The sequence below is a fragment of the Penicillium rubens genome (assembly GCF_028828025.1).
Source record: "Penicillium rubens strain IBT 27055 chromosome Unknown utg000002l_segment0_segment0, whole genome shotgun sequence".
Lineage (NCBI taxonomy): Eukaryota > Fungi > Ascomycota > Eurotiomycetes > Eurotiales > Aspergillaceae > Penicillium > Penicillium rubens.
The window spans coordinates 6,015,368-6,041,974 of record NW_026890600.1 but is presented as its reverse complement, the minus strand read 5'-3'; the positions used below and the strand labels follow the sequence as shown (position 1 = coordinate 6,041,974).

At 47.9% G+C, this 26,607-nt stretch overlaps 11 protein-coding genes across 11 annotated transcripts; 5 read left to right on the top strand and 6 right to left on the bottom strand.

Moving 5' to 3' along the window:
- Position 1: 1 nt before the first annotated feature.
- Positions 2-1,253, bottom strand: N7525_004776 (MutT/nudix family protein; the record flags this gene model as incomplete). Its single annotated transcript, XM_002565481.1, has 4 exons — positions 2-240; positions 337-577; positions 979-1,071; positions 1,203-1,253. 4 exons carry the CDS (start codon positions 1,251-1,253, stop codon positions 2-4), a joined length of 624 nt encoding a protein of 207 aa, XP_002565527.1.
- A 622-nt stretch (positions 1,254-1,875) lies between these two features.
- On the bottom strand, positions 1,876-2,693 carry N7525_004775 (HAD family hydrolase; the record flags this gene model as incomplete). Its single annotated transcript, XM_002565482.1, has 2 exons — positions 1,876-2,628; positions 2,685-2,693. 2 exons carry the CDS (start codon positions 2,691-2,693, stop codon positions 1,876-1,878), a joined length of 762 nt encoding a protein of 253 aa, XP_002565528.1.
- A 1,579-nt stretch (positions 2,694-4,272) lies between these two features.
- Positions 4,273-6,119, top strand: N7525_004774 (initiator tRNA phosphoribosyl transferase family protein; the record flags this gene model as incomplete). Its single annotated transcript, XM_002565484.2, has 5 exons — positions 4,273-4,610; positions 4,790-4,824; positions 4,945-5,117; positions 5,214-5,877; positions 5,965-6,119. 5 exons carry the CDS (start codon positions 4,273-4,275, stop codon positions 6,117-6,119), a joined length of 1,365 nt encoding a protein of 454 aa, XP_002565530.1.
- Positions 6,120-6,209: 90 nt separating this feature from the next.
- Positions 6,210-7,150, bottom strand: N7525_004773 (aldo/keto reductase family protein; the record flags this gene model as incomplete). The annotated part of the gene is made up of 2 exons (XM_002565485.1): positions 6,210-6,545; positions 6,635-7,150. The coding sequence occupies 2 exons, from the start codon at positions 7,148-7,150 to the stop codon at positions 6,210-6,212; spliced, it is 852 nt and encodes a 283-aa protein (XP_002565531.1).
- Positions 7,151-8,387: 1,237 nt separating this feature from the next.
- Positions 8,388-10,052, top strand: N7525_004772 (uncharacterized protein; the record flags this gene model as incomplete). Its single annotated transcript, XM_061213165.1, has 5 exons — positions 8,388-8,587; positions 8,903-8,923; positions 8,987-9,173; positions 9,250-9,374; positions 9,422-10,052. 5 exons carry the CDS (start codon positions 8,388-8,390, stop codon positions 10,050-10,052), a joined length of 1,164 nt encoding a protein of 387 aa, XP_061070186.1.
- A 725-nt stretch (positions 10,053-10,777) lies between these two features.
- Positions 10,778-14,146, bottom strand: N7525_004771 (uncharacterized protein; the record flags this gene model as incomplete). The annotated part of the gene is made up of 9 exons (XM_061213164.1): positions 10,778-11,393; positions 11,558-11,688; positions 11,984-12,112; positions 12,173-12,386; positions 12,447-12,535; positions 12,597-13,260; positions 13,315-13,397; positions 13,670-13,826; positions 13,908-14,146. The coding sequence occupies 9 exons, from the start codon at positions 14,144-14,146 to the stop codon at positions 10,778-10,780; spliced, it is 2,322 nt and encodes a 773-aa protein (XP_061070185.1).
- An 883-nt stretch (positions 14,147-15,029) lies between these two features.
- N7525_004770 (uncharacterized protein) lies at positions 15,030-15,397 on the top strand (the record flags this gene model as incomplete). Its single annotated transcript, XM_061213163.1, has 4 exons — positions 15,030-15,155; positions 15,209-15,256; positions 15,317-15,327; positions 15,379-15,397. The coding sequence occupies 4 exons, from the start codon at positions 15,030-15,032 to the stop codon at positions 15,395-15,397; spliced, it is 204 nt and encodes a 67-aa protein (XP_061070184.1).
- A 483-nt stretch (positions 15,398-15,880) lies between these two features.
- On the top strand, positions 15,881-17,093 carry N7525_004769 (uncharacterized protein; the record flags this gene model as incomplete). The annotated part of the gene is made up of 3 exons (XM_061213162.1): positions 15,881-16,019; positions 16,070-16,770; positions 16,833-17,093. 3 exons carry the CDS (start codon positions 15,881-15,883, stop codon positions 17,091-17,093), a joined length of 1,101 nt encoding a protein of 366 aa, XP_061070183.1.
- A 182-nt stretch (positions 17,094-17,275) lies between these two features.
- Positions 17,276-20,138, bottom strand: N7525_004768 (protein kinase family protein; the record flags this gene model as incomplete). Its single annotated transcript, XM_061213161.1, has 4 exons — positions 17,276-17,740; positions 17,795-18,134; positions 18,252-18,277; positions 18,360-20,138. 4 exons carry the CDS (start codon positions 20,136-20,138, stop codon positions 17,276-17,278), a joined length of 2,610 nt encoding a protein of 869 aa, XP_061070182.1.
- A 1,190-nt stretch (positions 20,139-21,328) lies between these two features.
- N7525_004767 (uncharacterized protein) lies at positions 21,329-23,196 on the bottom strand (the record flags this gene model as incomplete). The annotated part of the gene is made up of 4 exons (XM_002565491.2): positions 21,329-21,942; positions 21,990-22,423; positions 22,482-23,033; positions 23,123-23,196. The coding sequence occupies 4 exons, from the start codon at positions 23,194-23,196 to the stop codon at positions 21,329-21,331; spliced, it is 1,674 nt and encodes a 557-aa protein (XP_002565537.2).
- Positions 23,197-23,669: 473 nt separating this feature from the next.
- N7525_004766 (phytanoyl-CoA dioxygenase family protein) lies at positions 23,670-24,868 on the top strand (the record flags this gene model as incomplete). The annotated part of the gene is made up of 3 exons (XM_002565492.1): positions 23,670-23,927; positions 23,994-24,770; positions 24,830-24,868. The coding sequence occupies 3 exons, from the start codon at positions 23,670-23,672 to the stop codon at positions 24,866-24,868; spliced, it is 1,074 nt and encodes a 357-aa protein (XP_002565538.1).
- Positions 24,869-26,607: the final 1,739 nt, after the last annotated feature.

Sequence of the window (26,607 nt, the reverse complement as noted above, 5' to 3'; positions counted from 1 at the left end):
CTCACAACTTCCATTTTTTTGCCAGTTCGATTCCCTCAGCCAGTGTTCCAACCCTGGCATCAATAGCATAACCGTCTTTTTCAAGCTTCTTCATCTCGTCAAACAACGTATCCAAAGGAACAGTAAAGCATTCAATAAACTCATTATCCTCAAGCTCAGGCTTTAGGTTCTTGTTCTCAGGGAGGGACATATCGACACGGACATGGACCATATGCAGGTTAGTATTGCAAAGTCCTGGGTCTGATCAAGTCACATATATTCGTCAGCTTTCAGCGCCCGAAAAGGTCAAACAACGCAGGCAAAATAAAACAAAGCCGGCAGCCACCGCTCACATACCGTTATACATCACTGGACTAGTTTGCTCCGCCACACCAACATAACCAGTCTCCTCCTTAAGTTCTCGAACAGCACACTGCTCAGGCGTCTCACCCGCATCGATGAGTCCCGCAGGAACCTCAATAACAACTGCATCAATTGGCGGCCGGTATTGCTTCTGGAGAAGCAGCTCCGAGCCGGTATCTTTGTTCAGAATAGCGACGATCCCAACGCCATCGAGCTCGAGACCAGCAGGACGAGTCTGGACAACGCGGTTAGCATCAAATCCGAAATGCAAATTTCAAAAGCATAGGCTCTGAAAGGTTGCTTGAACTGGCTGGTAAATGGGATCGACCAATGCACCCAATACGGATTACATTGCAAGGCAACCAATGGTCATGTGAATTCGGTTGATGCGTCGGGCAACGCCCGGGTTTATGCCACCTGGAGCACAGGTTCCCGAGGATGGGGAGCCCCACTAGTGCTAACCACATTTCCTGATTCAGACGAGGCTGGAGCTTAGTCTGTCACGTAGGTGGCCCTCGTGGCAGTCCTGCGGGCGTGTCATTTTGATACCTGCACCGGGTGTCATGCATATACCCCCGGACATCGACCAACGCGCAGAATACGGATAAGCAGAAAACAAAGCGGGATAGGTCTTACCGTGCGCTCAGCTGATTCCCATGTTCGCTCGACACCCAGGGGGTCAGTGTATGTTGTCTTCACCATGCGAGCCCAGCGGGCTTCGTTGGGATCCTGTTTGGTAAAACTTGTCAGTCATGGCCTAGCGTTGTACTACTGGTGGTATCATCCCAAATCTATTTTATACATAGCAGACTGGGACTTGATTGCTGAGGGGACTCTCGGGGAAATTGGAGTAAACATACCAACGGTCCCCGGGAGACGAGTTTCGACTTGGCCTGCGTGCGAGCTGACATTGTAATGGGTTGGCAGTGGTTTAGATTGAAAGAGTGGGAACAAGTGGCGGAGATTCGATGGCGTATGATTTATCCGTCCAATGGAGTACAAGACTGACGCTGCTAGATCTGCGACCAATCCCAACCGGAGTGACCTCGGGAGGGGTGATGGCGGGGGAAGCGGGGTTAGCCCTTATCTTATCAGTCTGATATTGATGTCTTCGATGTTGATGTCTTCGATGTTTCTTGAGTGTATTCGATCTTAGGATGGAAAAGATTGCTACGTCATACGGGACATGAAGTAAAGACTCGAACTGACTAATAAAAAGGTATAGTTAAATGGTATCTCATTGCGCATCAAAACCTGTCTATGCAAAGACGGAAGATACTGAATAAAGGTGCACCAGGCAAAGAAGAATGTAGCAATGACTGGACACAGTCCAATCCCAAAACAAGTCTTGCCACTCTTGTGTCAAAGAAATCTAAAAGCCCTTGAGAACGGAAAGCTTCAAGAGAAACCAAGAGTCCATGATACATAGAGTGGCACAAAAAGCAGAAAATAATAGAAGAAAGAGCTCCATAACGACCATACGCTCGCTATCATGACATCGTGGACGTGCAAGCGTCACCAGCGACAGTGCGTTTAAAGGCTCGACTGGACATCAACGGAGACATCATTCTCGATATCCTTCAGACGATCCTCAAACTCAGACCAATGGTACATGACAGTCTTTGCGCCAAGGTCAGTCAGGGCCTTCGCCATCGCATTCTGCGTGTCTTCGCCATTGTAGCTGCCAACGTAGGCGATGACGGGGATACCAGCACGAATCGCGGAAAGAGCGCCAGACTTGCTGTCCTCGATGGCAACAGTCTCAGCAGCAGACTTGCCGACCTGTTCAAGAGCATACAGGTAGATAGCGGGGTCGGGCTTCGAGGTGGGCTTCGGCAGAGAGCTGGCAGCGCTGAAGACCTTGTCCTCGTCAAAGAACTTGTCCTGACCGACGTTCTTGATGGAAGCGAGAACGCGACGCAAAGCGGAAGAGGACACGACTGCCAGACCGTACTTCTTCTCCGCGAAAATCTTCTCCAGCTCCTCGGTGGCACCGATACAGGGCTTAGCCTTAGCATTCAACTTGGCGATGACTTTGTCCTCTTCCTTCGTGACGTATTCCTCCAGTTTCTCTGCATCGATCTCGAAGTCGTACTTCTTCTGGAGGGAGACCATCATGCCACGGAAGTTCTGGCCAACAAAGTCCTTGATGAGCTGCTCGCCGGTGTAACGGTCGGGGAGGTTATTGGCCTCCAAAATCTCATTGGCCAGGTCGGCACAGGCCTCGAAGGCCAGCTCCTCTGAGAGGACCAGAGTGTTGTCGCAATCGAAGAAGATTTCTGTGATCTGCAGTACCAGTTAGCACCTGTGGGTCTCGTGGGAGATACCGGCAATCCTCGCACCTTAGTCATGATGAAAGTACGGAGAGTAGATCCGAGATGTTTGTTTATTAAGATGGGGAATGCGAGAAAAGGTGGAATCTGTCTAGTATAGTCTAGGAGAGTGGTTGGATGCAGGTCAAACGAAGAGGAGAGGAATGCCGTTGAGGAAATAGGCAACCGGAGTATTTAAGTCAAGGCAAGTGCTGACCCCGAAAAGCAATGACGCCGCGATCACAATCTCCAAGGGGAAACCGGGCCAAAGCGGGAGGGGCAGGTCACTGACGTGGGGCCAGAAGTATTAGATACCTGAGATTGGCCCTATTTTATCGTACAAAAACAGGTATCTAATACCTCAAACCTGGGGAGACGGCCAGACATTCAGCCAATAAAAAAGCACAGACCTATAGTGAACTAGTCTGTTTACAGACTAGCGTCTTCTTTTCTACTCCGAGCAGGTGCGAATGGTTTCACCTCGCAGTTTCTCGTAGTTTCTCACATTTCTTTTCTCTCACCGATTCCCTTCAATGTTTTCCGAGTTTGAAACTTGCCTTGATATACAATCCCGTGATTTCATTCTTCTATGAGTGCTCTGATCAAGTGACTTTTAATATGCAAGTAACCTTCTCACCTGATGTCTAGATCGTACAGGATTCTAGGTTGCAAATGGGCCGTTTCATTGGACATCGCTCCAGGGCTGGATACCACTATACATCAGCCTACTAGGCCCAAACCCATGCACGGCCATGCTCCCGTCTTTTCACTGTCCTTTCACTGTCCTCCGAGGGGAGGCGGAACTCCAATTCGGAAAAAGCAGCCGGGGTACGGAATGATTGAGAATCATACACAAGTATGCAGGCGCAAAGCTCCGCCCGTTGGTCCATTTTTCAGTCTCCTCTCAAATAACTGGTGCGCTCAGATGATATCGAGCACAGGGGTATGCACTTGGACGTTCAGAGCATGCTTGGCGGGGACTTTAGGAGAGAACCCCGACATTAACATTACCTCGGTAGCGAGTACATATAGTACTTTTCCAGTTCCGGTGAGAGATGAGCCATTTGACTGCTTTATACCTCATTCTATTATTGCCGTGGTCAAAGGGTTAATCTATCATCATCTCCGTGCCAGGGGGAGTTGTGCCCAACCTTAGATGTATACTTTTTACTCTCCTTTCCGGAGCATGACACTCCGGAACCTGGCGTTGGCTTGCTAGAACCTTACCCATTATTTTATTATTTCATCCCAATAGAGAAAGATTTACACAACCAGGAACCATGTAGCACAGCGTGTTGTATATGTATACATACATTGCACGAACACGGGTCCACCTCATACAACCACGATGATTGGCCAGACTCAAATCCCAAAGATAATATTCCACAACGGCCTTCCCTCACATTTGACCCGAAGACCCAAAAAAAAAACACCGCAACATAACCCTTCATCAAATCAAAACCAATTTAATCAGCACGGCTCAACGGGTCTCGGGCCAAATCGCCATTTTGCACAGCTGAACCCGAAACGGCCCCTAGTACAACCCCGGAGTACGACCTGATACCAATATTTGAATTCCAAATATACTTGGCAACAGCTCTAGCCAAAGAAGGCAAACATGGGGTCCTCCGATACTTTCCCGACACTAGAGTCCCTTCATTTCCCGTCGGCGCAGCTGTCAATCTCCCAGACGCTTTCGTCTCTGCGTCAATCAGCGCTGTCCGTCGCCAACCGGCTCCAGTCTATTGAGACCGATGCCGCTTTTGCACAGGAGGTCGCTGACCACTATGGTTTACCTCTGGTAGCCAATGAGCGCTGTGGTAGCTGGTATATCCCGCCTACGGCCAAGGCTGGCAGTGCTTATTTCAAAAGCACCGATGGTCATACCGGTCAGTGGGATTTTAGCTTTCGTAGGCTGAACTTGCAGCTGCTCCCGCTAGCTAGGGAGCACGGGGGGTTAGTATAATCCCCCTTCTTACTGTCTTTTGCTTGTGGAGTGAAATCTGTGTTAGGGTACCTTTGGCTGGCCTTCATTGAGCCAGATAAAACCATGGCAAACCCATCACTGCAGAATCCTTACAAGAGCCCATAAAAGGAAACGCAAAAAGCTGACTATATTTTGTTTGATTTTGCAGTTGTGTAATTGTGGACTCAACTCGCCGAGGAAAACGTATGTACCCCTACCTGCACCATCCCAATTAAAGCATCATCCAGCTCCCCTTACCCAAATGGTCACTATGCATATCATGACCACGGCTAAGCCTCGAACTATTTATTAACCCGCCCCTAGTGATGCCCGACGCATTATCAAAAACTGTCCCAATCTGGAGCGCCGTCCTCAACAGAGCCCTGTTCCCATCCGCAACTGCATATCACCCAGTCCGCCTTCCACCGGATTACCTAGGCGCATCAGAAGAAGCGCAGATCGAGAACCGAATCGAAGGATTCGTGCATTCACTAAAGGTACGCATGCATAACACGAATGCAACTTGCACAATAGTTGCACTGCATCCCCCTTCCTCATCCAGACAAAAATGGCTGATACCTGATAACAACTAGAGTCTAAAACTCGATCTTGATAATCTGCGCCAGCAACTCGGCAAACCAATCGAGATCGCCTGGGCAAACAGGACATATTTCCACCCGCAAGATCTGCACAAGGGCGAAGAGTACAATCTTCTCGTACTATGCTCCGCTTCGAGGCGCGTGCACGGCGCCGAAATGTCCGAGGGCGGATACATCCAAGGCGCGGGCGATGATAGCGAGGCATGGGCGCATGGCCTGACGCCGCCAGTGTTCTGGGCCAACCAGGCTGTTTTGAAGAGTACACCTGAAGATGAATTGCCGGAGCTTATTGCGCGGCTGGTGGCTGAGCATAAGCTGCTGGATGTGGCTCAGGATGCGACGCTCATTTCTCCAACGCGCAATTTGTACATTGGCTCGGGATCCGGGGTTGATGTTGGAGGTCAATATGATCTTGTCATTGACTGCAATGCAAGTCCTGCGGCTGCAGAAGGCAATGCGAAGCGGCTTAATTTGGGCTGTGATTCTGGGAAGCTGGGAAGCCGAGATCTACGGAAATGTCTGGATAAGGTGCGCGACTTTATCGGCGCCCGTCTTCCGGCGGATTCGTCGCTGTCGGTGCTGGTTACATGCGAGAATGGGAAGGATCTTTCGGCAGGGACGCTTCTGGCGATCGTTTGTCTGTTTTATAATGACGAGGGTATGTATGCAATGGCCCAGGCGGTCTGGGTGATGGATTCAGACGCTATGTGATAAGAGGAGAAAAATAACTAATTGTTTTCTACAGGCCACTTCGATGCCTCACTGAGCAAGCGTGCGATCAGCAAGCAGTTCATTCGACAGCGTCTAGCCTGGCTTGTGTCGTCGAAACATGACGTGAACCCGTCTCGCGCCACGCTTCAGTCTGTCAATGCTTTCCTGATGCAGCCGCCGGATTATTGACCTCGAGCAATGTGGCTACGTTTCATCGCTTGGTAGGACCTGATTCGTGTCGAAGCGCCAGGGTCATAAATAACCTGCCCCGGAGATCGCTCATTCGTTGTCCACGGCCTCCACGATAGCGCCGGCACTGCCCTGGTCGAGGGAATCCAGCACGGCCATATCCTCCGCGCTGAGGTCGAAGTTGAAGACGTCCGCATTGGACACGATTCGTTCGGGGTTGTCGGTCTTGGGCAGAGGCACCCAGCCCTTCTGCAGCGCATAGCGGATCAAGACCTGCTGAGTGGACTTGCCGTATTTCTTTGCGACTTCCACTAGTGTTGGGTCATTGGATTTATAGTTTCGTACGATGGGCGAATACGCCTCGACGATAATGCCGTTCTTCTGGCAGTATTCGTTGATGACGCGCTGCTGGCACCAAGGGTGGAGCTGCAAAAATAGAATGTCAGTGATCACGATCAGAACAGAGATCTACCTATGTAGATACTCTAGAGTAGAAAGAGAAGTTAAACACCTACCTCAATTTGATTAACATGAGGCGGGAACACTTGCGCATATGAGCGCATCTCCTCAATGTGCCCCACACCGAAGTTGCTAACACCGATACTCTTCGTCTTGCCTTCCGCGTACAGCTTCTCAAGCGCCTGCCACAGAAGCTTCCGCCCATGAGAGCCAGAGCTGGAAGAGTGAATCAAGAACAAGTCGACGTGTCCGTCAGCGCCGGCAATCTTGTGGACGGAAGCCAGCAATTTATCGTACGTAGCCTCGACCGAGGCTGCGGGGCTGAGGATCTTGGTCGTAACGAAGATCTCATCTCGGGGAACGCTGGTGGTGCGCAGTGCCTCGCCGACTTCTGCCTCGTTGGCGTAGAACTGTGCCGTGTCGATGTGTCGGTAGCCTGCGTCCAATGCCTTCAGACAAGACTGCACGCACTGGTTGGTGGGGGAGCGGTAAACGCCGAAGCCGAGGCGCGGGATGCGGACACTCGAGTTCGGGAGAGGAAGGCGATCGGTAATATTGAATGAGGCGGACATCTTGAAGAAACCTGGGGGTATTGTTTGCGAAAGGAAAAGAAACTGACTAGGAATGCCGAGTTCAGAAGAATAATCTCCTGGCCCCGCTTTGCGAAAATGACCTCATCCTGGATGACTAAACTCAAACACCTGGGGCCGCGGCTTTCCAAGGTTCCGACATCACGCTTCCTACGATATTACCAATATAGGCAAGTCAAATTGATTTTATTCTGTTGGACTATTATGATCAAGGATAATTAATCCTCTGCCTACTTATCATCGAAAGCTGACCGTTGTACACACTGGTTCCTGTATTGTACCTAGTCACCAGAGAATTGCGTGATCCGTACATGGTGAATCATTTGACCTTCTGACTGGGCTTACAATTATTTTTATAATGCTATTGCGCCATCGAAGAACATCGCCCGGAGATATATAGTGTAATCTACTAGAGTGCTTTTGAGGAAACCAGATCAAGCTTTGGTGGTCACGCTTTTGGTCAGTTCTAGGCACCAATTTGAAGCAATTGCATACTTCCACTTACAGTTTCTATACTACTCGTGCACATTAAGTATCTGATTCATTTCTTTCACCTCAGATATCTCTCAATTTCCCTTAACTTTACTTCTTAGGTGACTATATATAGTCCTTCTCCTTTGCTTTTTAATATCTTCTTCCTCGCTATCACTCGCAATCCTCGGGCTTCTACGCCAGCCCTAAGGCCTCCCTCTACAGAAACAAGGGATGCCCTCTCTATACAGAAACAAGGGATAGTGTTGACATGCATACATACGATACATGCAGGGTATGCGTTCGTCTCTGTGCAGAGTGAGCAAGTCGCGTTGGTCATTCTCGAAGGCTTCATATACAGCCTCCTTTCCATGACTTCGGGGAGGTCGTCGCTCCACCTGATAAATTGCCTACCGCTGTCAATCCGACCACGACGCTGCATATTGACGCCGAGAACTATGACTGGAGAAGGCAGACGGGGGGGTGATCCACGAAGCCACCCCAAAAAAACTCCTAGGAGACCCACGGTTATTTTGGAGGTCGCCAATTCGGAGACTTACGCCAAGCACAATTCAAGGAAATTCCGACCATACGTTGCGTTACCGACAGCCTTGTCCTCACGTACTACCACGGCATCCTTACCCTAACCCGCCCAAGCAACATAGTTGGCTTTCACCCCGGCTTGGGCCCGACGGGTTCCAAGTTAGCGAAGCAACAGGATGCCGTTCCCTCCGACGAGTGGAACCGTATGAAAAATGCGTCGTACAGTAAAGCAGTCACCATTGCATTCGTCGACAAAGCCAGCGTCAAGAGCACCAGGACGGTCACCGACAGACATCCAGTGGATCCAGACCCCAAGGGGACACCGTCCAAGAAGAAAAGTCAACGTTGCAACTCGCAGTGCGGCGACTGGGTCCGTCACGGAGATGATGTTACACCTGAGAATTAGTATGCCATCCCACGAAAGGTCTGGCTGGTGTACAAGAATGAGGGGATGACTCTGACCTTGACAAGGGTCAGAGTCTTTCCCTAGTCATTGCCGGTGGACACCTCGCAGGCCCCACGAGACAGTTCTGTCGCCGAGCGTATCGAGAGGCCACTCCCTGAGCGAGCGCAGGCTACTTCGATCTTGAGGACCCTTTGGCAAACATTTTCGAAGACCTAGTTTGCTTTCTTGATTTGTTTGCTTGTTGCTTTGTTTGCCTCGCCTAAGCGAGAAGAGACAGGGTTTGCATCGTTTGCACTAGATCTCGGCTTGATTAGCTTTCTCAGATCGCTCGCCAGGTAAGTCTATTTGGTTTCATTCCGGGTCAGCATCCCGCAGAAATCAAGTGCTAATGTGTATAGATGTTTGCTGATTTCTCAGGATGGTGATGAACTGTACATCACCAAGGCCTACGCCCTCGACAAGTACATAGCTATCGTGCGGGACCGAGACAGAAATGCTATCACCAAGAACGACTTCTTAAAAATTCGACAATGGGGAGCCTGGAAAATTGATAAACGCGAGGACGTAGAGGATTTCGCTAGGCTAGTGCTGGCTATAGCCCTGCAGTCTAGCGCGGAGAACTAGCACTCTACCGATCAATCTTTTTCGCCCGCTTCTTTAGTCGCTTTCCTCTATGTGGGATCCCATCATTGGGGATTATGTAGAGGAGGAGTCCATCCAAGCATCTCATCTGTTTCCCTATATGAACGGCCAAGATACGATGGATGCGATATTCGGGAAAAAGAGGTCAGAAGAACTTTTCTCCCCCGGAACGGGCTCCTTCTGCATACAAGGCTGGAGCGCTATTGGGATGCTGGGAAGTTCGTAATCGTCCCTGATATTCCGAGTTTTCAGGGCAACGCCCTGGTATCCGCGGTCAAGTACTGGCTCGAGTGTGAGCCCCGGGAGTACCGTGTTAGGCTGATCGACCCGGATTGGGAGAAACTTGACGAGTCCGTCTCTAGACAGACGAGTCTGACATTCAGACAGCTAGAAGGCCGTCCACTGAAGTTCCGTTCAGGCTTCCGACCAGCCGCTAGATATCTGTACTTCCATTACTGTGTGCAGGTACTACGGATGTGCTGGCAACATAGCAACCGCGGCAAGTCAAGCCAAGCCGCTGCACTTCTACAAGCAGAAAAGGGCAGGCCATTCTGGGGGACTGCGGGAAGATATCTCCCACACAATATGCTCTTGGCCCTCGTAGAGGAGATGGGCCATGAATATTCATTCGTCATGAACGGGGCTGCTGGAAGTCGGGCCAATGACGATAAACTTCTACTAGCCTTACTTTCGAAAAACGTCAAGGCCCGGCCATCTATTTTGGCCCCGGGGATTTTCGATAATGCTTGTTCTTCGGAGGAAGACGTGTCTGGGGTTGATGACGATGACGACGATGACAACGAGGACGAGTTGGGTGAGTAGGGTCGCTTCATTCAAGAATAGCCGGGGATACATGTATGTATTATTACCACCCGTACCAGAATTGATTGGGAATTACCATGTTGCATGTACGTTGTATATTCTTTCCGGGTTGGTAGTCACTAGTAACCTGATTTAAATCGATATAATCGACAATCCATCATCGACAACGACCAGGAAGCCACCCGAAGCCTTGGATCCAACCACCAGCAGTCCTGATCTCGAACTAGCTCGGTGTCGAGCTCGTATGCTCTCGAGCACTACGACGACCAAACGGAAAGGGAAAGCCGGCTAGCCCGGCCTAAATCCCAGTGTATATGCAGTAGTATGTACCGGATTTTAGGCCATCACGATTTTCCCGATCGGGGTGCCTTTATAAGGCTTAATTGAGTATTTTATAGTATAGCGGTCCTACGCTACACTGCCCCCATACCTTTCTAAGGGGCAAAGTGAAAGAATTCGTCTTTGACGTGCCTCTGCCCTGCACGAAGCCATCCGCTTTCTCTTCGGCCGACTGTCTGCTGCTCTATCTACCTTAACTGTTCTTGTTCTTTACTGCATACTTCATACCATTTGCTGATGAGAACTGTGCATTATTGGGGCATTCTGAGAGCAGAATGTAGAAATCCAGATGCATTAGATATATCATTTAGTACAAAACATATGATCAATGAGAACAAGGTCCAGGTATGCCAACATACAACCCCAAAGCATCTTTACAATGTCATCTAGAACAGAACTTTGCGAGAAGCATTGATACCACTCAAATTCCATCTTTCTGGGGCAGTCCGCTCCATCCATATCGACCAATCTCCCCAGAACGCGGGCCTCATGATCTGCGCATACTCCCAATAATCCGGATACCAGCCTGCATACTCCCAGTCGATAAGCCCTGTGATGTTACCATTCTCATCAATCATGACGTTTCGAGGTGCGATATCCCCATGCGCGAACACAGCATGGTCAGATTTGGGCAGCATGTTGGGTAATTCGTGTTCGTACCGACTACCCCCGCAATGGAGATAACGCTCATAGATGCGAGCCCGTAGGTCCGAATCGCTGGTTAGGGGTCGGAGTGGTGATTGTAGATCCTCTAGTAAGGGATCTTTTGATGGGGAGCCGTCTGCCGCGCATTGAAATATACCCTCGTATTGAGATGGGACGGACCGGATTTCGGAGATGAGATCCCAGGTCTGACGACAAATAGATTCTTTGTTTTTTCCGTCCATCGTATCCCATGTCCCTTCTAATGGAGATCCCTGGACAAGGGACATCTCAATAAACCCATTGTACTCGGAGCTGAAATTCGTATGGTACACTTTTGGTACAGGCACGGTGGTATATCTAGAGATAAGTCTCATAGCTTCAGCCTCAGCGGGCCGTACCCCATGCCCGGATTTAGTCACAAGCGAAAAATCATATTCAAGTATAATCCTGCCCATTGGTTTGCCGAGCACAGTAACGACCTCTTCGTCAGGGGCCAGGTCGAAGAAATTGAAGGCGTTCACGGAGGATGGACATGGGAATAATGTTTGGCCTCTTTTGATATATCGGTTTCCTTCTTGAAGATTTTGTGTCCGAAAAGGGCGCCTTCGGAGATGTCAATCATCTTGGCGGCAGATGCGTAGTTCTCATGGTGCTATCGATGTCAATTGGTGATGTGACCTGTGTTCACATTGGTGGGCACCCAGCTGAGGGGTCTAGAAAAAAGTTGTCGGGGACAGGTAGAAAAAAAGCTTACTAATTCCTAGCCCTGACATACGGGCTGCTTATTTCTATCTTTAAATCCTCTTGGTTAGTTATTAAATGTAAAAGGAAACACAGATGTGAATGCAAGCGACGAGATTCGGGCACACTTGCTTTGTAATAGTTATTATACCCGTGGACCTACGTAAAATCACTATCTAGCTATAAGGTAGTTAGGACTGCGTTACACTCAAGCGGATGTCATGTAGATGCCTGAATATCCTCGCGACTTTGTCGGGTTGCGAGAGATCAACTAGAGACCACTTTGCGCCTCGCATAATCTTCAACAATACCCATAGACCCACGAAGACAATAATCTGGTTCAACAGATCTTAGTTAGCCAATGCAAACTAGACTCATCACAATATTGCCCTTACCGTCAGGTACGATGCTAGGAATGGTAAAAGATGGAACCCATTCCACAATGCAGCACCGTTTGCGACCAATGAGACAAAAACACAGCCTAAAAAGGCTAGATATGCCGTCAATGGCTGCCTGTGGCTGCGGTACGGATAGTCATCATGGCCATCGCTCCAGCGCTGAACGTGGGCGACATGTTCGCGTCGGAGATAATCGCGATGCCGAGAAATACTAGGAGGAAGAGTTCTAGTTAATATTCGGAAGATCCAGCATCTGAATGACTAGACACACCAATGGTAGAACCGAATGAATGCCAGACACTCACACGCCCAGACGATTAAAACCGCAGAGTATGCCATTTGGCTCAATACCTCCACGAACTATTCACGTTTATTAGCTCTGAACTCGAAATTAGAGGGAAAATCCACGTCACATCCTTACCATATCCACGGACGCTCGAGTTCCCTTCAAGGAGGAGTCAGTGGTAGCAGAGGATTGAGTACTCCCGCGGATCAGCTGCAGGAATGGCACCCACCAGAACGCCACCGCGGAGAATATCATAGCTCGCAGGGGAACCTTTCGTCTATCTGTTTTGCCAAACCATGCGAATACACGCAGATACCACCTCTGGCCTTCGCCTCCATCCAAACGACTTGTTAAGCCAAACAAAGCCCGAGAGGCGACGTACAGATTGGTACCAGCACAAGAGAGGCACGTGAACACCAGGAAAGCATTGAACACGTCTGCCAAGTGCGGAATATTGGACATTGTGGCTATTGCGACGAATGCAGCACTATTTGAAGGCTTTGTGCACCCGGCTTCCACATCCACTGAAAGCCAACTGAGCCGAGGGAGAGCGCAACTCTTCCGCTCTATATCCAATGTCGCGAGCAGCCCGCTGATGGTATAGGCAACCATTGCAAGTACAGGGATAAATATAGCGGAAAACTTGAATGATCTTCTGACCTGGACGTCATTAGACCGTGAAAGTTTGTCTGAGATTGGCGACATTTCGTCTGCGCGATGTAGCCACCGTGCCTCTAGGGCAGAGGCAGCAACAACTTCCACTCCGGTGTATGCAAAAGTTGCTATTGAAATGCTCATCCTTGTATATTAATTAGCAATTTGAGCACAGATAAAGACGCATGCTGCGACTCACAGTAAAGCGGTGCCCCAGTTATTGGCCGCCCGTGTATCAAATGCGGTAGGCGAAGTCCAGTCTGATGATATCAGTATTCCAATCTGGCGAAAAATGTATGAGACGGTAGCAATTGCTCACACTTGGCACCGATGGGGAGAGTATTGTTTGGGCCAGCTGCTCATCGTCAGCACATATTCCCCGAAGAACAGACACACACAGTCCAAACCATCCGTTAGCCACTTTACTAACCTCCAAGATTGATTGCAATCAGCGTCACTATGATTATAACAAGAAATATTATTTTCAGCTGGCGGCTTCCTAGTCCCGAAGTCGCGAGTATTCGCATTGATCAGCAATGACGGATGAAGCATACCTCGATTCTTATGGCATTGATACAGACGAGTATCAGTGGGATCAGTAGGTATATAATCAAGCCCTGTATAGCCGGTCTTTCGTGGATGTAATCCCAAAAATTGAACTCTGCAGCGGAGGTTGCCACCAGTGTGGAAAATGACATCGAGTAAACAAACCTTTTATAGTTGTCAGCAGCTCTTCCCTAGTCCTGGAGTCTACCAACCCTTTCCATGAAATTTGCTGAGAATGCAACTTACCAGTACGTCACTCCGACCGCAATCCCCAGTTCTTCGTCGACGAACTGGCTAACATATACTGACAATGCACCGGGTATTGGCCAAATGCACAGCATTTCAGTGATACATTGCATGACACCCCATGTTAGGATTCCGATGAAGAGGAAAGATAGAACCACAGCCAACGGTCCACCGAGTTCAAGAATCTGACCACCACGCCAGTAGAGGCCTGTACCGAGAGTTGCATTGACTGTGATCATCTATTCCTGTTAGCTTTTCTTATTTCCAAGTACAACAGATTGGCCAATGTTGTCTATTGAAGGCTACAATGCAGAAAGGCCCCCTCTCAAGTTCGGAATTTCGGAAAATCTGCACATACAAATATGTGGACACCTTTCAACGCTCTGCTGACAGTCCGTTCCCGGCTAAGTCCGACAACAAGCCGTTCCTCTGGGCATTTGGTGAGAATGCCAGTGTCTTCTGAGTCAGTTGAAACAGATGACGGTGCGCTTATCAGGCTCGGAGAGTGATTTGGCGGACGGAGAAAAGAATTCTGGGATCGCGGATGTGGACTTCCACTTGGGATTTGTTCCATCCTTGTGGGCAAAACACCAGAGAGCCAGGGTCGTGCCCATGCTGGTAGCTCTACCAACTGTGCCTCTGCCGGTTGCGACATGATGCAACAAAGCGTATAGGTCTCCTATCAATATTGCAGGATTACCACACGATGCATGTTCAAAAGGTAGGGGTAATTTCTCCAATAAAGGTATAACACTAAGCCGCATTTTGAGCATAATGCAATTAGCCCTCCTGGCCGAACTACAGATATTGAAAGCTTCGCCCCCTTTGGTTGCCTCCAAGCCCTAGAATTACATCCAAGCAGTATGCACCCGGGTGACCAAAACAAAGCGGAAGCGATATCCTCATGTGGTATAGTCGCGCATAATCTCAAGAAAACTATCGAATCAGCGATACCTGATAGACCGCGCAAAATTGCAAAGGATAAGCAAGGCAAAGATCGGCTTTGTGACGTGTCAGTGAAATTTGCCCGGGTTTCAGCCGCAGCTTGGGGTTTATCATGCCCCCGTGTTTGGGAGGAACTGTAATTCGTAAAAGCAAAGTCGCGATTATTTTGAAATAACCATGCCTGGGAATACAGAAGAACAACAGGCTCCTATGCAAACCACGAGTAGCCGCTACTTGCGGAGAGACAGTCTTCAGGATCTGCTTGAACGACTGTTCCCTGGACAAACAGACTTCGGTATTCAGGTAAATTGCCTGAAACTCGCGCATCGGGCGCAAGGCTGACTCTAAGATTCTAGCTTCTAGAAGACCAGTGGATCTTCACTGCCCCTAAGATAGTGGAGACTGTAAGTTACGATATCTTGCCTCTCCCGAAATGAAGTCCGATGCTGACACCTCTTCACAAGGCTGATCTCGAGTAAGAGTTCTTCAGTTTTTGTTCCGAATAAGTAAACTGACATGGAATTAGTTCGGCGCAGGATGTTTAGCCTAAGGCTGGTGTGATAGGAACACGAGACACCTCGAGTAGAGGCGAAGCACATGAGGCATATCAGGGGCATCGGGAATAGGGTGTGTGGCGGAGTTCGCTCAATGGACATGCCTAGGTACCCCGGGCTCGTAGATCTGATATAATAATTCAGATCCTAAATTCAATGAATCTAATCTCATCATTCTCTCTAAAAACTGCACATAATGACTTCCTTTGATCATTACTGCCTAGACCACCTGGTTGAACCTGTACAAGTCTTTGAGATCGGAGAGGATGCGACATCGTTCCTCCCAAGAGGCTCATACCAACGATCGGACCTTCTCACGGTAGATGATACGGTATCCTTTCTGAAAAACAATCAGAAGCCTTACAAATGTCGAGTAGTGTATGTTTAAATCGGACATCACTCTTTCTTCTGCTAATAATTGGTAGGTCAATATGTCAACGTACCTCCCGGCAACCACTGCAAATCACTAAACCCATGCTTGACCTCCTCGTCGCTGGACACGAGATAGGTCCATCATTTTGGGCGGTGCCATCATGTTTTTATCGGCGCAGTGATGACCTCGAAGGGGTGTTTTGCCTTCCATTTACAGAGTCCTGCTCTGGCTCCATAAATGGTACTTTCAACCCGGTGGATATTGACACTGTTGCTAAATTTAAGAAACAGAAATATCTTACACCGTGAGATACCCCGAGTACAAGCCACAGGAGGACAAATGGGTCATTCGCCAGACAGGAATTTACCACCGATACGACAAAACTTCATCCCAAAGTCTTTTCGTATTGTTCAAACCTACGCCACAATCGAAAGCGCATTCGCAGGCTGAGAGTTTACTACGCAATCTCTGCCCTGAGGTGGAGTCCGATCTCTTTTGGCTACACCGGGTCTTGTTCGCAACATATTTCCCGACATGGAGGAAATACATCGCCGTACAAGAACAACGATTTCTGCCTCTGGGACGGAGTGCAATCGCCACTTTTATTAGTGGACCTTTAGGTCTAGGCCACGATAGCCTTATAACATTGACAGCCTTGCAGACTCGATTTCTCGAAGTCCCGGCCATCTTGGCATCAGCGACAGGCATTCTCGACGAGCTGTGTACCGTTATTAGCTCCCAGTCAGTGATCTCGAAAAATTACGGAATTCACTCGTTTCAAAATCATCGTGGAGAGTGCATTGCAAATTCCCACAATGCTTCACATTTACAGCAGCGGGCACAGGTTATTTCAAAGCTACTAGCCGACACTTTATTGTTTCGGGATCAGGTCATGGCAAAGGAACAAAATACGAACATGCTACAGCTGAACAAGTCGGCAGTGTTTATAACCCTTTTGACGTTGTTATATCTTCCTTCATCATTCGTGGGCGTTAGTACCCCTCTGATTTCCAATACACCTTTGTCAGGCCGCGACTGACATTCTCACGACAGACTATATTCGGTATGAATTTCTTCGACCTGGATCAAGCCAACAATCGTATCGTCGGTACACCTATGATATGGATATTCTTTGCCTCGTCCATTGCCCTGACAGCAGGCACGTTCCTTCTATACTACTGGTTATTGCGCCGCGACGGTGAAACCCTTCGCGGCATTGCTCCGAGTAGTCAAACCTGGAGTATCGGAGGGTTAAGGAGGCGGTTCACAGCTGGCTCCAATGCCAGTATTGAGCTGCAGTCTTGTCCAGCCTGAGAACCAAGCTTCGATAAGAAAAATACTGTCAGTTATGTCAAAGTTCTATGGGTTTTGGGTAGTAAAACCGCAGCTAGACATGAGCTCGAGATAATAGGCAAAAACGGAGAAAATAACATTATGTTATGGGAACAGTATTGTAATACCAAAACAAGATATAAATGATTATCAACAATAGCAACCTATGCTGCAGCTGAGGTACCCGATCTGGAACTAGGCACAGTGATTTTGTATATTCCACATTGATTCGCACCCATCAAAGCAGCAAGAATAACGACACTCTCGCTTTCACCATGGACGACTCTCTCTGCAAAATCATCGCTGTATGCCAGACCCGGAATTTCAGCAAGCTCTGTCACAGAAATCTTTGTTTCCTGAGGCAGTGGCATGTCAACCTCTAATAAAAGCATCTTATGATGGGCCGCGCGCCTTCCCACGGCGAATATTTTCTCATCATCTTTGCCCATCATTAGCTTCAGCACTCGGTAGTTCTTGATATCGGCCTGTATAGCAGCTGTCTTATCCAGTTGTGCAAGGCTTTGGATGTGCAACTGTTTTTCTCGGGTGACAAGTACACAAACATGGGGCTTTTGGGAAAGTGGAGCGAAAGTGGTAAAAAGACCAACAGTGCTACTACTCTCAAAGCCCTGCATAGGAGAGATTAGACGGACAATTGACGTTGAACATAGCGGAAGACTCACTTGTGGTTCGATAATGAGCGGACATAGCTGGTTAGTTCGAAGGGACACATGAATGACGGGAATTTCGTGCTTGCGATTTGGACCACTTCGCTGTGGTCGGAAAACCATGTGGAGGTCTTCGTCTGTTGAGAATGATAACTGAACCACGTCTGCTGCCGGCCAGTCCAGTTTATTTCCAAGCTGCCAGTCGTATGGAGAATGGATGGAACCAATGTATAAGGAGCCGGGATTTTGGTCCTCGTCTTTGTCGCTGACAACACATGCCAGTCTCTGACCTCCAGGCGCGAGAGCAACTTTTTTAATCTCCGGCAGTGTTGGTAGGGAGATTCGATCCCCATGTCTAAGATTGACGTCCATACCTACTAACCCCCTTCGTAGTTTGAAGATATAACACTTCCAAATCTCATTAGATGGGAATGGGAAAAATAAAAGTGGTAAAAGAGAACGAAAAACTTACTTGGAAAGTTCCTCCGGAGGTAGAAGCTATGAGATGTTTTCTGGTCAGACTGATACTCTTCCAGCGACATTCTCGTATGGGGATCGGATATTCTGCAGCCGGGCGTACGATATCAACCTCCTCTTGCTCCAGAGATTGGGAAGTGTAAAGCGAAATTTTGGTGTCCGTCCAAAAGGCGATAACAGTCCCGTCTGGAGAGATCTCGCAGCCTTTGAATGGCTCTGGTTCACGTAGATACCAACGCTCGACGCTTCTGTCTGTCGCGGGCTTTTTACCTATGAGCACATCGATGCGCTTTCTCCGGAGCCTGCTGCCTAGACCAGACTCTTCCTCTGGCAAAGATAGGCCCCCTTCATTTTCCAGCTCCTTGTACTTTCGATGTGTGTCGAGCAACTTTTCCTCCAATTGGTCGGCTTTGCATCTCTTCAATTGATCAGGCTGAAGAACCTCGCGCTCTAGATAATCCAGCATCGATCTCAAAGCTTCTCCTTCTTTGGAACTCCTCTTTCTAGCTTTCTTTATCAGTTTTTCATGCCATTCTGTGACCTCTGGGTGGATCCTTGGTCGACTAAATAGCGAGTTTGTGACAAAGAAGCGATCACCATCTGAGGCGCGATGCTTTCTTCTCCTTTCCCGATACCTTTCCACGCCAGAGCTGCCCTCCTCCAAATACGCAAAAACAATACTGAGGACACATCCCAAAGACCAGATATCGTTCGCTGTTCTCATAGCTCGATGTGGTGAAAGGGACTCGGGCCCAAGATAAGTGCCACCATCTCCGCGTCTGTTGTAGGTTGCCGAGGCCGAGACATCCCTAGGCTGTTGGAAGCGGACAAACCAGCTGTCGAAGTCTGTTTCCTCCCGGCGAGATTTCAATTTGAGGCGAGACATGCCGAAGTCACTGATTTTCCAGACGAATCCCTGCTTGTCTCCCACGTTTTCGAGGAAGACCAAAATGTTGCTCGGCTTCAGGTCCATATGGTAACAGACTATCCGGTCCCCTTCGGCAGTCCTCATGCCATTATGAAGGAACTCCAGCCCACGCGCGAGACCTCGAGCGCAATGGATTATGTCCGCCTTCTCCGCCGTCGTATACGGTCTGGTTCGGTTGTCCTCCTTCATATGCGCGCTCAGATCGCATATGGCGAGAGGCATGAAGATGCTGTAATTCGTGCCGATGGAAAGGCTGCCGTAAATATCCACGATATTCGGACACGTCCGATCGCAGGCAAGGATTTTCTTCAAGATGCCTTGTTCCATATCCTCGGTGGATTGGTAATCTTTGCGTGCCATTTCCTTCGGCTGCTGATTTGTTCCTCTGATGTCTGAGTCGTAAAAGTGGCCCTTGGCAATCTTCACTTGGTATACAGTGCCGTACGCTCCTTTCCCACGAACTTTCTGCTCCAGGTAGGGTAGACATTGCCGGTCCAGGCTGGGAATTCGGACTTCCTTTTTGTTGCAGATCACAATAGGACAAAAACATGCTTGTTGGGTCATAAATTTATCCGGCGTGACCTGTTCCCCGAAAATCTCCGTGAGCGTCTTACGCTCTGCTGGTAGAGCGTAAAGATCTGGCGAAGTCGTCTGAGCCAATAGTTTGATGGTGAATGTCCGAGCAGCCTCGATAGTGCAGGATGTGAAAATGAGAATCGCTAGAAAGTCATAAAGCTTCCGTTGTCGCATTTTGAGCAAACTGTCTTCAAGGTCAAAATTGGATATGTCCAACTGAAGACTGCGAAAAAATCGTCGCAAAACTTCTGGCTGAAGTACTTTCCTCGCGGTGCCGTGAGGAGCAAATCGGCCCCCCTCTTCATGGCCCCTTTCCATCCTTTCCATGATTTGCACATAGATCTCCTCACATAGCTCATTGTATTGAGTGGATGCCATGGAGTTTGCTCTTTAGTCTTCGGCACGTCACACAAATTGTAGGAAGCATTTACAAGTAGGCAGAGGTGACAATCTCTGATCTCCTGACCTTTTGCCCGGGCGTTCAGAAAGATAAGGCAAAAAAGCAAAAATAGGCAAAATAGGCCCATTTAATCTGGAATAATACACAGTTTATTCATTTATACATACCAAGAAAGGGGCTATAATGAAGTACAGGATATTAAGACACAGGTCGGAACTCAGGACTCTTTTGCTCGCAGTTTGGGCGAAGATCTGTGGAACTGGCTCTTTTTCCTCTGCCCATTTCAACCCGGACATCATCTGGTAGGTCTTTCGTTTGATGAGGCACTAATCTGGTCCTCTACAAGTTCATCCTCCAAAAACGCAAACCGAGAAAATGTGTTGTTTTGTGTGCTTAGCGACTGCTTCTGCTTCTAATGTGATTCAGTGAATAGCTGTAATATCCAGTCTTCATTCATTTTCATCATGTCAAACTTCTATAGTGCGTTTTGAAGGCAAAATAAATGGATGTTGACTGATAAATTGAATAAACACGGCCACCAAAGGGTCGCGGGCGTACTGGTCTCACGGTCCGTCATGGCTAGATCGGATTAATACAGACAACTTTGAATTGGGGGGGCGGTGGTGGGGAGGGATCTGACTATGAAGCGTTCTCAAATGCGACCTTTCGGCCCTTTGAGGAGAGGGGCAATTCCCCTCAGATGTAATAATTTGCCTCATCGCTCTTCGGGTTAAAGAACATAGAAACGTCATAGGGAAATACAGGAGGAATTGCAAAGAATCCATCCATAGTATTCGTAGAACTAAATCCTTCCAGCCCAAACTCATTAAACATATCCCACGAGGTAGGAGTGACGTCTGTATCGATAGGCAACGATGAGACCTGTGGATCCAATGCCGTGTTATTGGGAGCGCAAGTCTCGACAGTCGGAGTATCAGGGCGCTGAAACCATAGCTTGTGAAGAAGCCTTGCATAGCGGGAGGCTATGTGGTTTTGGTCATCGGAAATGGCTGTGAGAAGCGAAATGAAGCGCTTCATTAGGGCTTTTGTTTCGGAGTACCTGTTTGGGGAGATGGCTCCTGATGCATGGGCTTTGAATAGGAATACCGAGGAGTGAATTTCGTATCTATTTGGATTAGTTTCATTCGTCGAGTCAAGTATGGTTTAATCAGGTTAAAACTTGCAGGTAGAAGCGAGTTGGCATGTAGCGTAAATGCTTCTCGGGATCGAAGTCTTCGGCAAATGTTTTCAACAGCGATTCTGCGGCATTAAGTGCTTCGTGGATATGTCGCGCATCAGCACTAGCCATTGTCGAGTTGGGAAAGTCCAGACTTGGTCCACCGACATCACTTTTCTCTGGGGAGGCGCGGGAAGCACGATAAATAACGGCTTGGAATGCAAAGGCGTTGACATAGAGTCTAAGATAATCCTTCATCAATGTCAAAAAGCTTTTCAAATGCTTGGATACCGCAAGTGATTGCCATGCATGCTCCCACGCAGTCATTGCTCGACCAGTATCGTCGATATACTTGACATAGTCTCCACGGGTGATGAGCTTCACCGTATGCGATTTCGATGCAAAAAGAATATCGTGCGCGTTTCCGAATAGTGTCGTTAGCTCAACTTGTGCTTGGATCCACGATGCAAGATCTTCATCGTTGGCATGATTCGGTTGGAGAGAGGGAAAGTCTTGTGCTGTGAATCTTCTCGAGAGACCGGGGCCACGGCACCAGAAAGCTTGACCCATTCGAATCGATATCTGGCGATCTGAGAGGTAGGTGACTACCAATGTCAATACTTCTGTCTTCTTATTCCAATGAAACACTTACAGGTCCACGCTAGACGCTTCCGCTGCGACGCAGGGTCGAGCTCTTGGTTCTTTTCTTCGAACCCGCTATCTTCTAATCGTAGCCGATATGCCAGTCTCACAGCCACGCCTAGGATTGACCATGCAGCCTCACCACCATCGTCGGTCTGTGTCTGGCCATAGTTGATCAGATTCCATTCTCCAAGAAGTAAAAGCCCTTCGACACAGCCAATATGGCGGCTGGTAGCTACCCCGAGAACAATGTCTAAAATCTGTCGGCGGAGATAATCCCAGGTGGCTTTGTAGAGATCTGTGAGATCAGAGCAGTCCTGGAGCGCAATGACCAAGATTGCAGTGATCAGGAAAGACTCTTTTGTTGCAATCTGTTCAAGGCGGGCTGGGTCAAGCACTTCTGGGGGTACTATTGGGAAGAATGGATGGTAGTTTCTCCTGAATCTAACCGAGATGAGTTATTGTTTCAAGTGCCCTCGGATTACCCGATGCGTTGACTTACAGACGTAGAAGGTCCAGCAACAGCGGCAAAGTAATTATCTTATTCCGCAGTAGATAGTATGAGCCCTTTTCATGGTCCGCCAGATAAGTGGTCGTAATAGATGAGGTGTTACGACAACTGCCAATATTATCATGTTGCACTTGTCCGCCCGTTCCCCCTGGGGCAGCACCACTAGCATGGCTATATCGAGACACTCGAGCGTCATCGTCGATAATACGTTCTTCTTGTATATCCGGCTGGCCAGCTGAGTGAGCCAGAATCAGTAAGGCATCCGATGGGTTCTGTAGATTGTCGTGTGTTGGCGTCTCTGCATTTGTGGGTTGCAAGGCCTCATTATCCGAAGGCGAAGCCGATAGGCCTGTTAGGGAAGAATGGACGTTCTCCGAACATTGCTGACTCGGTCCTTCGTTTGCTTTCTGCGAAGCTGATTCCTTCCGTGACCGGCGGTATCGAGAGAAGTCACCACCACGGCGAGAACCCGCCAGGACACATACGGCGCCCTCACGGGAGCATTTGACGCACGGAGGTATCCCCGGTTCTCCAGTGCTTTGCCTATAGGGACCAGACTGTTAGTCCGCAATTTTGACTGGCTAGCCGGTTGAAGGGGAAATTCTTTTCTTCATGGGGCTAAGGATACGTACAGATCACATCGCGTTTTTCGGGAGCGACACCTCACACAGGCCCGATATTGTCGAAGGTTCTGGCCCTTGGTCATTTCTCATCATCTTACCCCGGTCCGTGTCAACTGTGCAGGCCAACTTCCTTTCGTGCAACCTAATTGATGCGAAATTCGTTTGAGAAGTTGGGGGTGCCCAAGGCTTTAGACGGCTACAGATATACTCTTCCCCGCATTCGGGATGTATGCCAATGCGGGGCCGGGTCTAGACGGTTATAGATGGCTACAGATAGGGCCATTTCGAATCTTAGATGTCTATAGCTTGGGTTACGGCATCAATGGTGACGCTCATTGGTATCCTGAAGGCTCTCGTGTCGCATTGGTGTCTCCAGAGCCCGGCCTTCCTCCGGCGTAAGCTGTGGGGTGGCTTCATGAGCCAGATATATAGCCTTGTTTATATCATCATACCATAGCGCTCCGCTTTCCATCTCTTGGAAAGCATATTATTTCTAGGATTTCGGATTGCCTGAGCTCAGGCTTTTGTTAGAAACCTCATTTCCACGGCCATTACCATGGCTCCCAGTCGTGTTGAACCACCCCAGCATGCCCCAACAGTCCGGACGGCAGAAAGCCCACGGTCTACCAGTACCTTGAAACCTGCAGTCAATGACCAGTATGGGGCATACTATCCAGCCGACCCGGAAACACTCAACCTTGAGTCCAATTTCGGACCCATGGACCCTGGCAGTGTCGGATACCTTCAGCCGACTTCAGTCGATACACCACTAGAAATTATGCATGAACGATTTGAGCGGGATGGATATCTCTTTGTATGTCAATTATCTCACGCTACCTGGGTATCAGTATAATATGAGCTAATCCAGTTTGGTAACTAGGTAAAGGGATGTATACCCAGAGAAGCCTCCCTGAAATGCCGTGAAGCGTACTTCGAATATATGGCAAAAAGTGGTCTGCTGAAGAAAGGAACTTTGCCTGTTGACGGTATCTTTTCCGAAAAAGACAGCCGAAAGTATCTGCCGCCAGGGAATCTCCGCCGTCTTTTCGGACTGAAAGACGACGCAGAGAGCGAGAAGTATCTCGAACTCATGATCTCGGCCCATTCAGCACCTTTCTACCTGGACTTTTGCGCGAACGAAGAACTTAAAAAGTTCATCAGCAGGTTCAACGGCTGGAAGAATCCACAAATGCTTCAACGAACCATGCTCCGTGCTTTCGTTCCCAATAGCGAGTTGACCCCTGTTCACTTCGACCAGATGTATCTACGTGCTGGTCCTCCTACAAGTATCACTGCGTGGGTACCCATCGGGGATGTGTCTCTCGAGGGTGGTGGCCTGATGTACCTTGAGGGATCCACTGATATCGGTCAGAAGTGTGAAGCAGAGTTTTCGAGAAACGCACACAATCTGTCAGATGAGGAGCGCGTTAGTGCTTTTAACAAGAACATGAGTGATGGTGGCTTCTTGAGCCGCTATACAGTGGCGTATGGAAAGGAAGTGCGTCGAAAATGGCTCATTGCTGAGTACGAGGCTGGAGACGTTATCTTCCATAATCCGTGGATGGTGCATGCTAGTTGCAAGAATAAGGATCCTAATGGTAAGATTCGGCTGGCAACCGATTTACGATTTGTTGATCCTGAGAAACCTTATGATCACGTATGTTGCCCTTCCCTGATTGAGTATTATCTGACTGTACGCTGGCTAATTTCTACAAGCGATGGATGAAGGTGTGGCGGCCTCTCGACGGCCTTTAATGGTCGCATTACACACCAAATGGTTAAACGTCACTGTTGAGCATGTTTTACAGATCATATCCATCTGCCCAAACCCATATTGGACCAGAACTTTTGACCTCCAGACACCTATCATGTTCCAGTATTAGTTTATCGAAGAACTCGAATACAGATTGTGTTCTGTTGTTTTCATATCTACCCTCCCATGACTATGCATATATCTCTAGAACTTCCGTAAAACCGTAACGATAACGATCGGATAACTACGTTCGTATTTAGGTAGATAATAGGATATCGTTATAGTTTAGGAGTGTCTTAGACGTATCTCCGCCCTTTAAATCGAGCTAGTAGAGATATTACTATTATAAGGAGTAGTGAGCTAGGGCGGGTTATAACTTATAACTAGAAAAGGAAACTACTAAGATCTAGGGTAGGTTAACTATACGCCTATATAGGGAGATAATAGAGGTTATTAGATAAGATTAAGGATCTATATCGATCTATAGTAGCTTAGATATATAAGCCTCTAATATTTAAGTAACGGCGTAACTATAAGCCTTAGCGCGCTAAGGGCTAAGATAATAATAAAATAATACTTTATAGTATATATTATATAAGCGATTCGATATTTAAGTATATAGGAGATAAGCCTTAGTTCCTAGGTTACTTACTAACTTATATCTAACTAGAAACTAATTATAGACGATAATTACCCTCTCTCTTATAGTCTAACTCCTTTCTTTCGTAATATTCTATTTAGATTCTAAGTTTCGCTTATATAACTTAGAAAGCGCCCGGCTAAATTATAGGGGTCGGGCTAAGCCGCGTAAGGGGCAGAGATAGAGGCTCTTTCTACCTAGAGATATTACTACTAATATATAAGTTAGCTTAAAAAGCGCTTAAGCTATTCTAGTTATATTCTTAATATTCGAATTTTTTCTATTTTTATATTTCTTATAGAATGATTAACGTTAGCTTTTATCGAATATAGTTTATTATAGAAGCTAAATAACGTAAGGGCTAGGAATATAGGATATAAGGATAAGTACCTTAGAGTTAGCGATATTATCTTTAATACGAGAAGGGTCTATAATCACCTAAGCGGAATTGACTTTTATAGAAGAGAATGGTCGATCAGGCTTCTAGCGGATATGACTCGAGACTTAATAGGGGAAGAGAGAGAATCCTTTATAAAAAGCATAGGAAATGTATACTATAAAGAAGGATAATATAAAATCCCTATACGGAGTATATAGTTATATGCTTCTTCTTCGTATCCTCTTAATATAGTAGGATAGAAAGGAACTAGTAGGAATCAATAATAAGGAGCAAAAACCAACTAAGTATAGTCTGGATTGAAACGTCGAGATGCCGATATAGTGTAGTCCATTTATATACTAAAGATAGTACGGAGTAAGTATTATCAAACTGCATTCAGCTGAGGACACTAGCCTTCCTTTAGCAGTAGGAGCCAAAATGTCAGGTTCTGCATACTATAGATCTGCATCTGGGCCCTTTAATTAGGGTTAGCGTCAATGAGAATCAAATTGGGATTTCCGACAGAAAAGAGTTGATGGCTATATAGAGCGGACACGTAGTGCATCATCCAGGCGTAACTAACAAAACATGCAGGATATATCCGGACAAGGTCTTAGAGCTATTACAATATACGCGAACTATTTTTACTGGGTTTGAAGGCAAACTAAAGAACGCATTCCCTCATGAATTCCGCATCCAGATTCCTATATCGAGCAGATGGT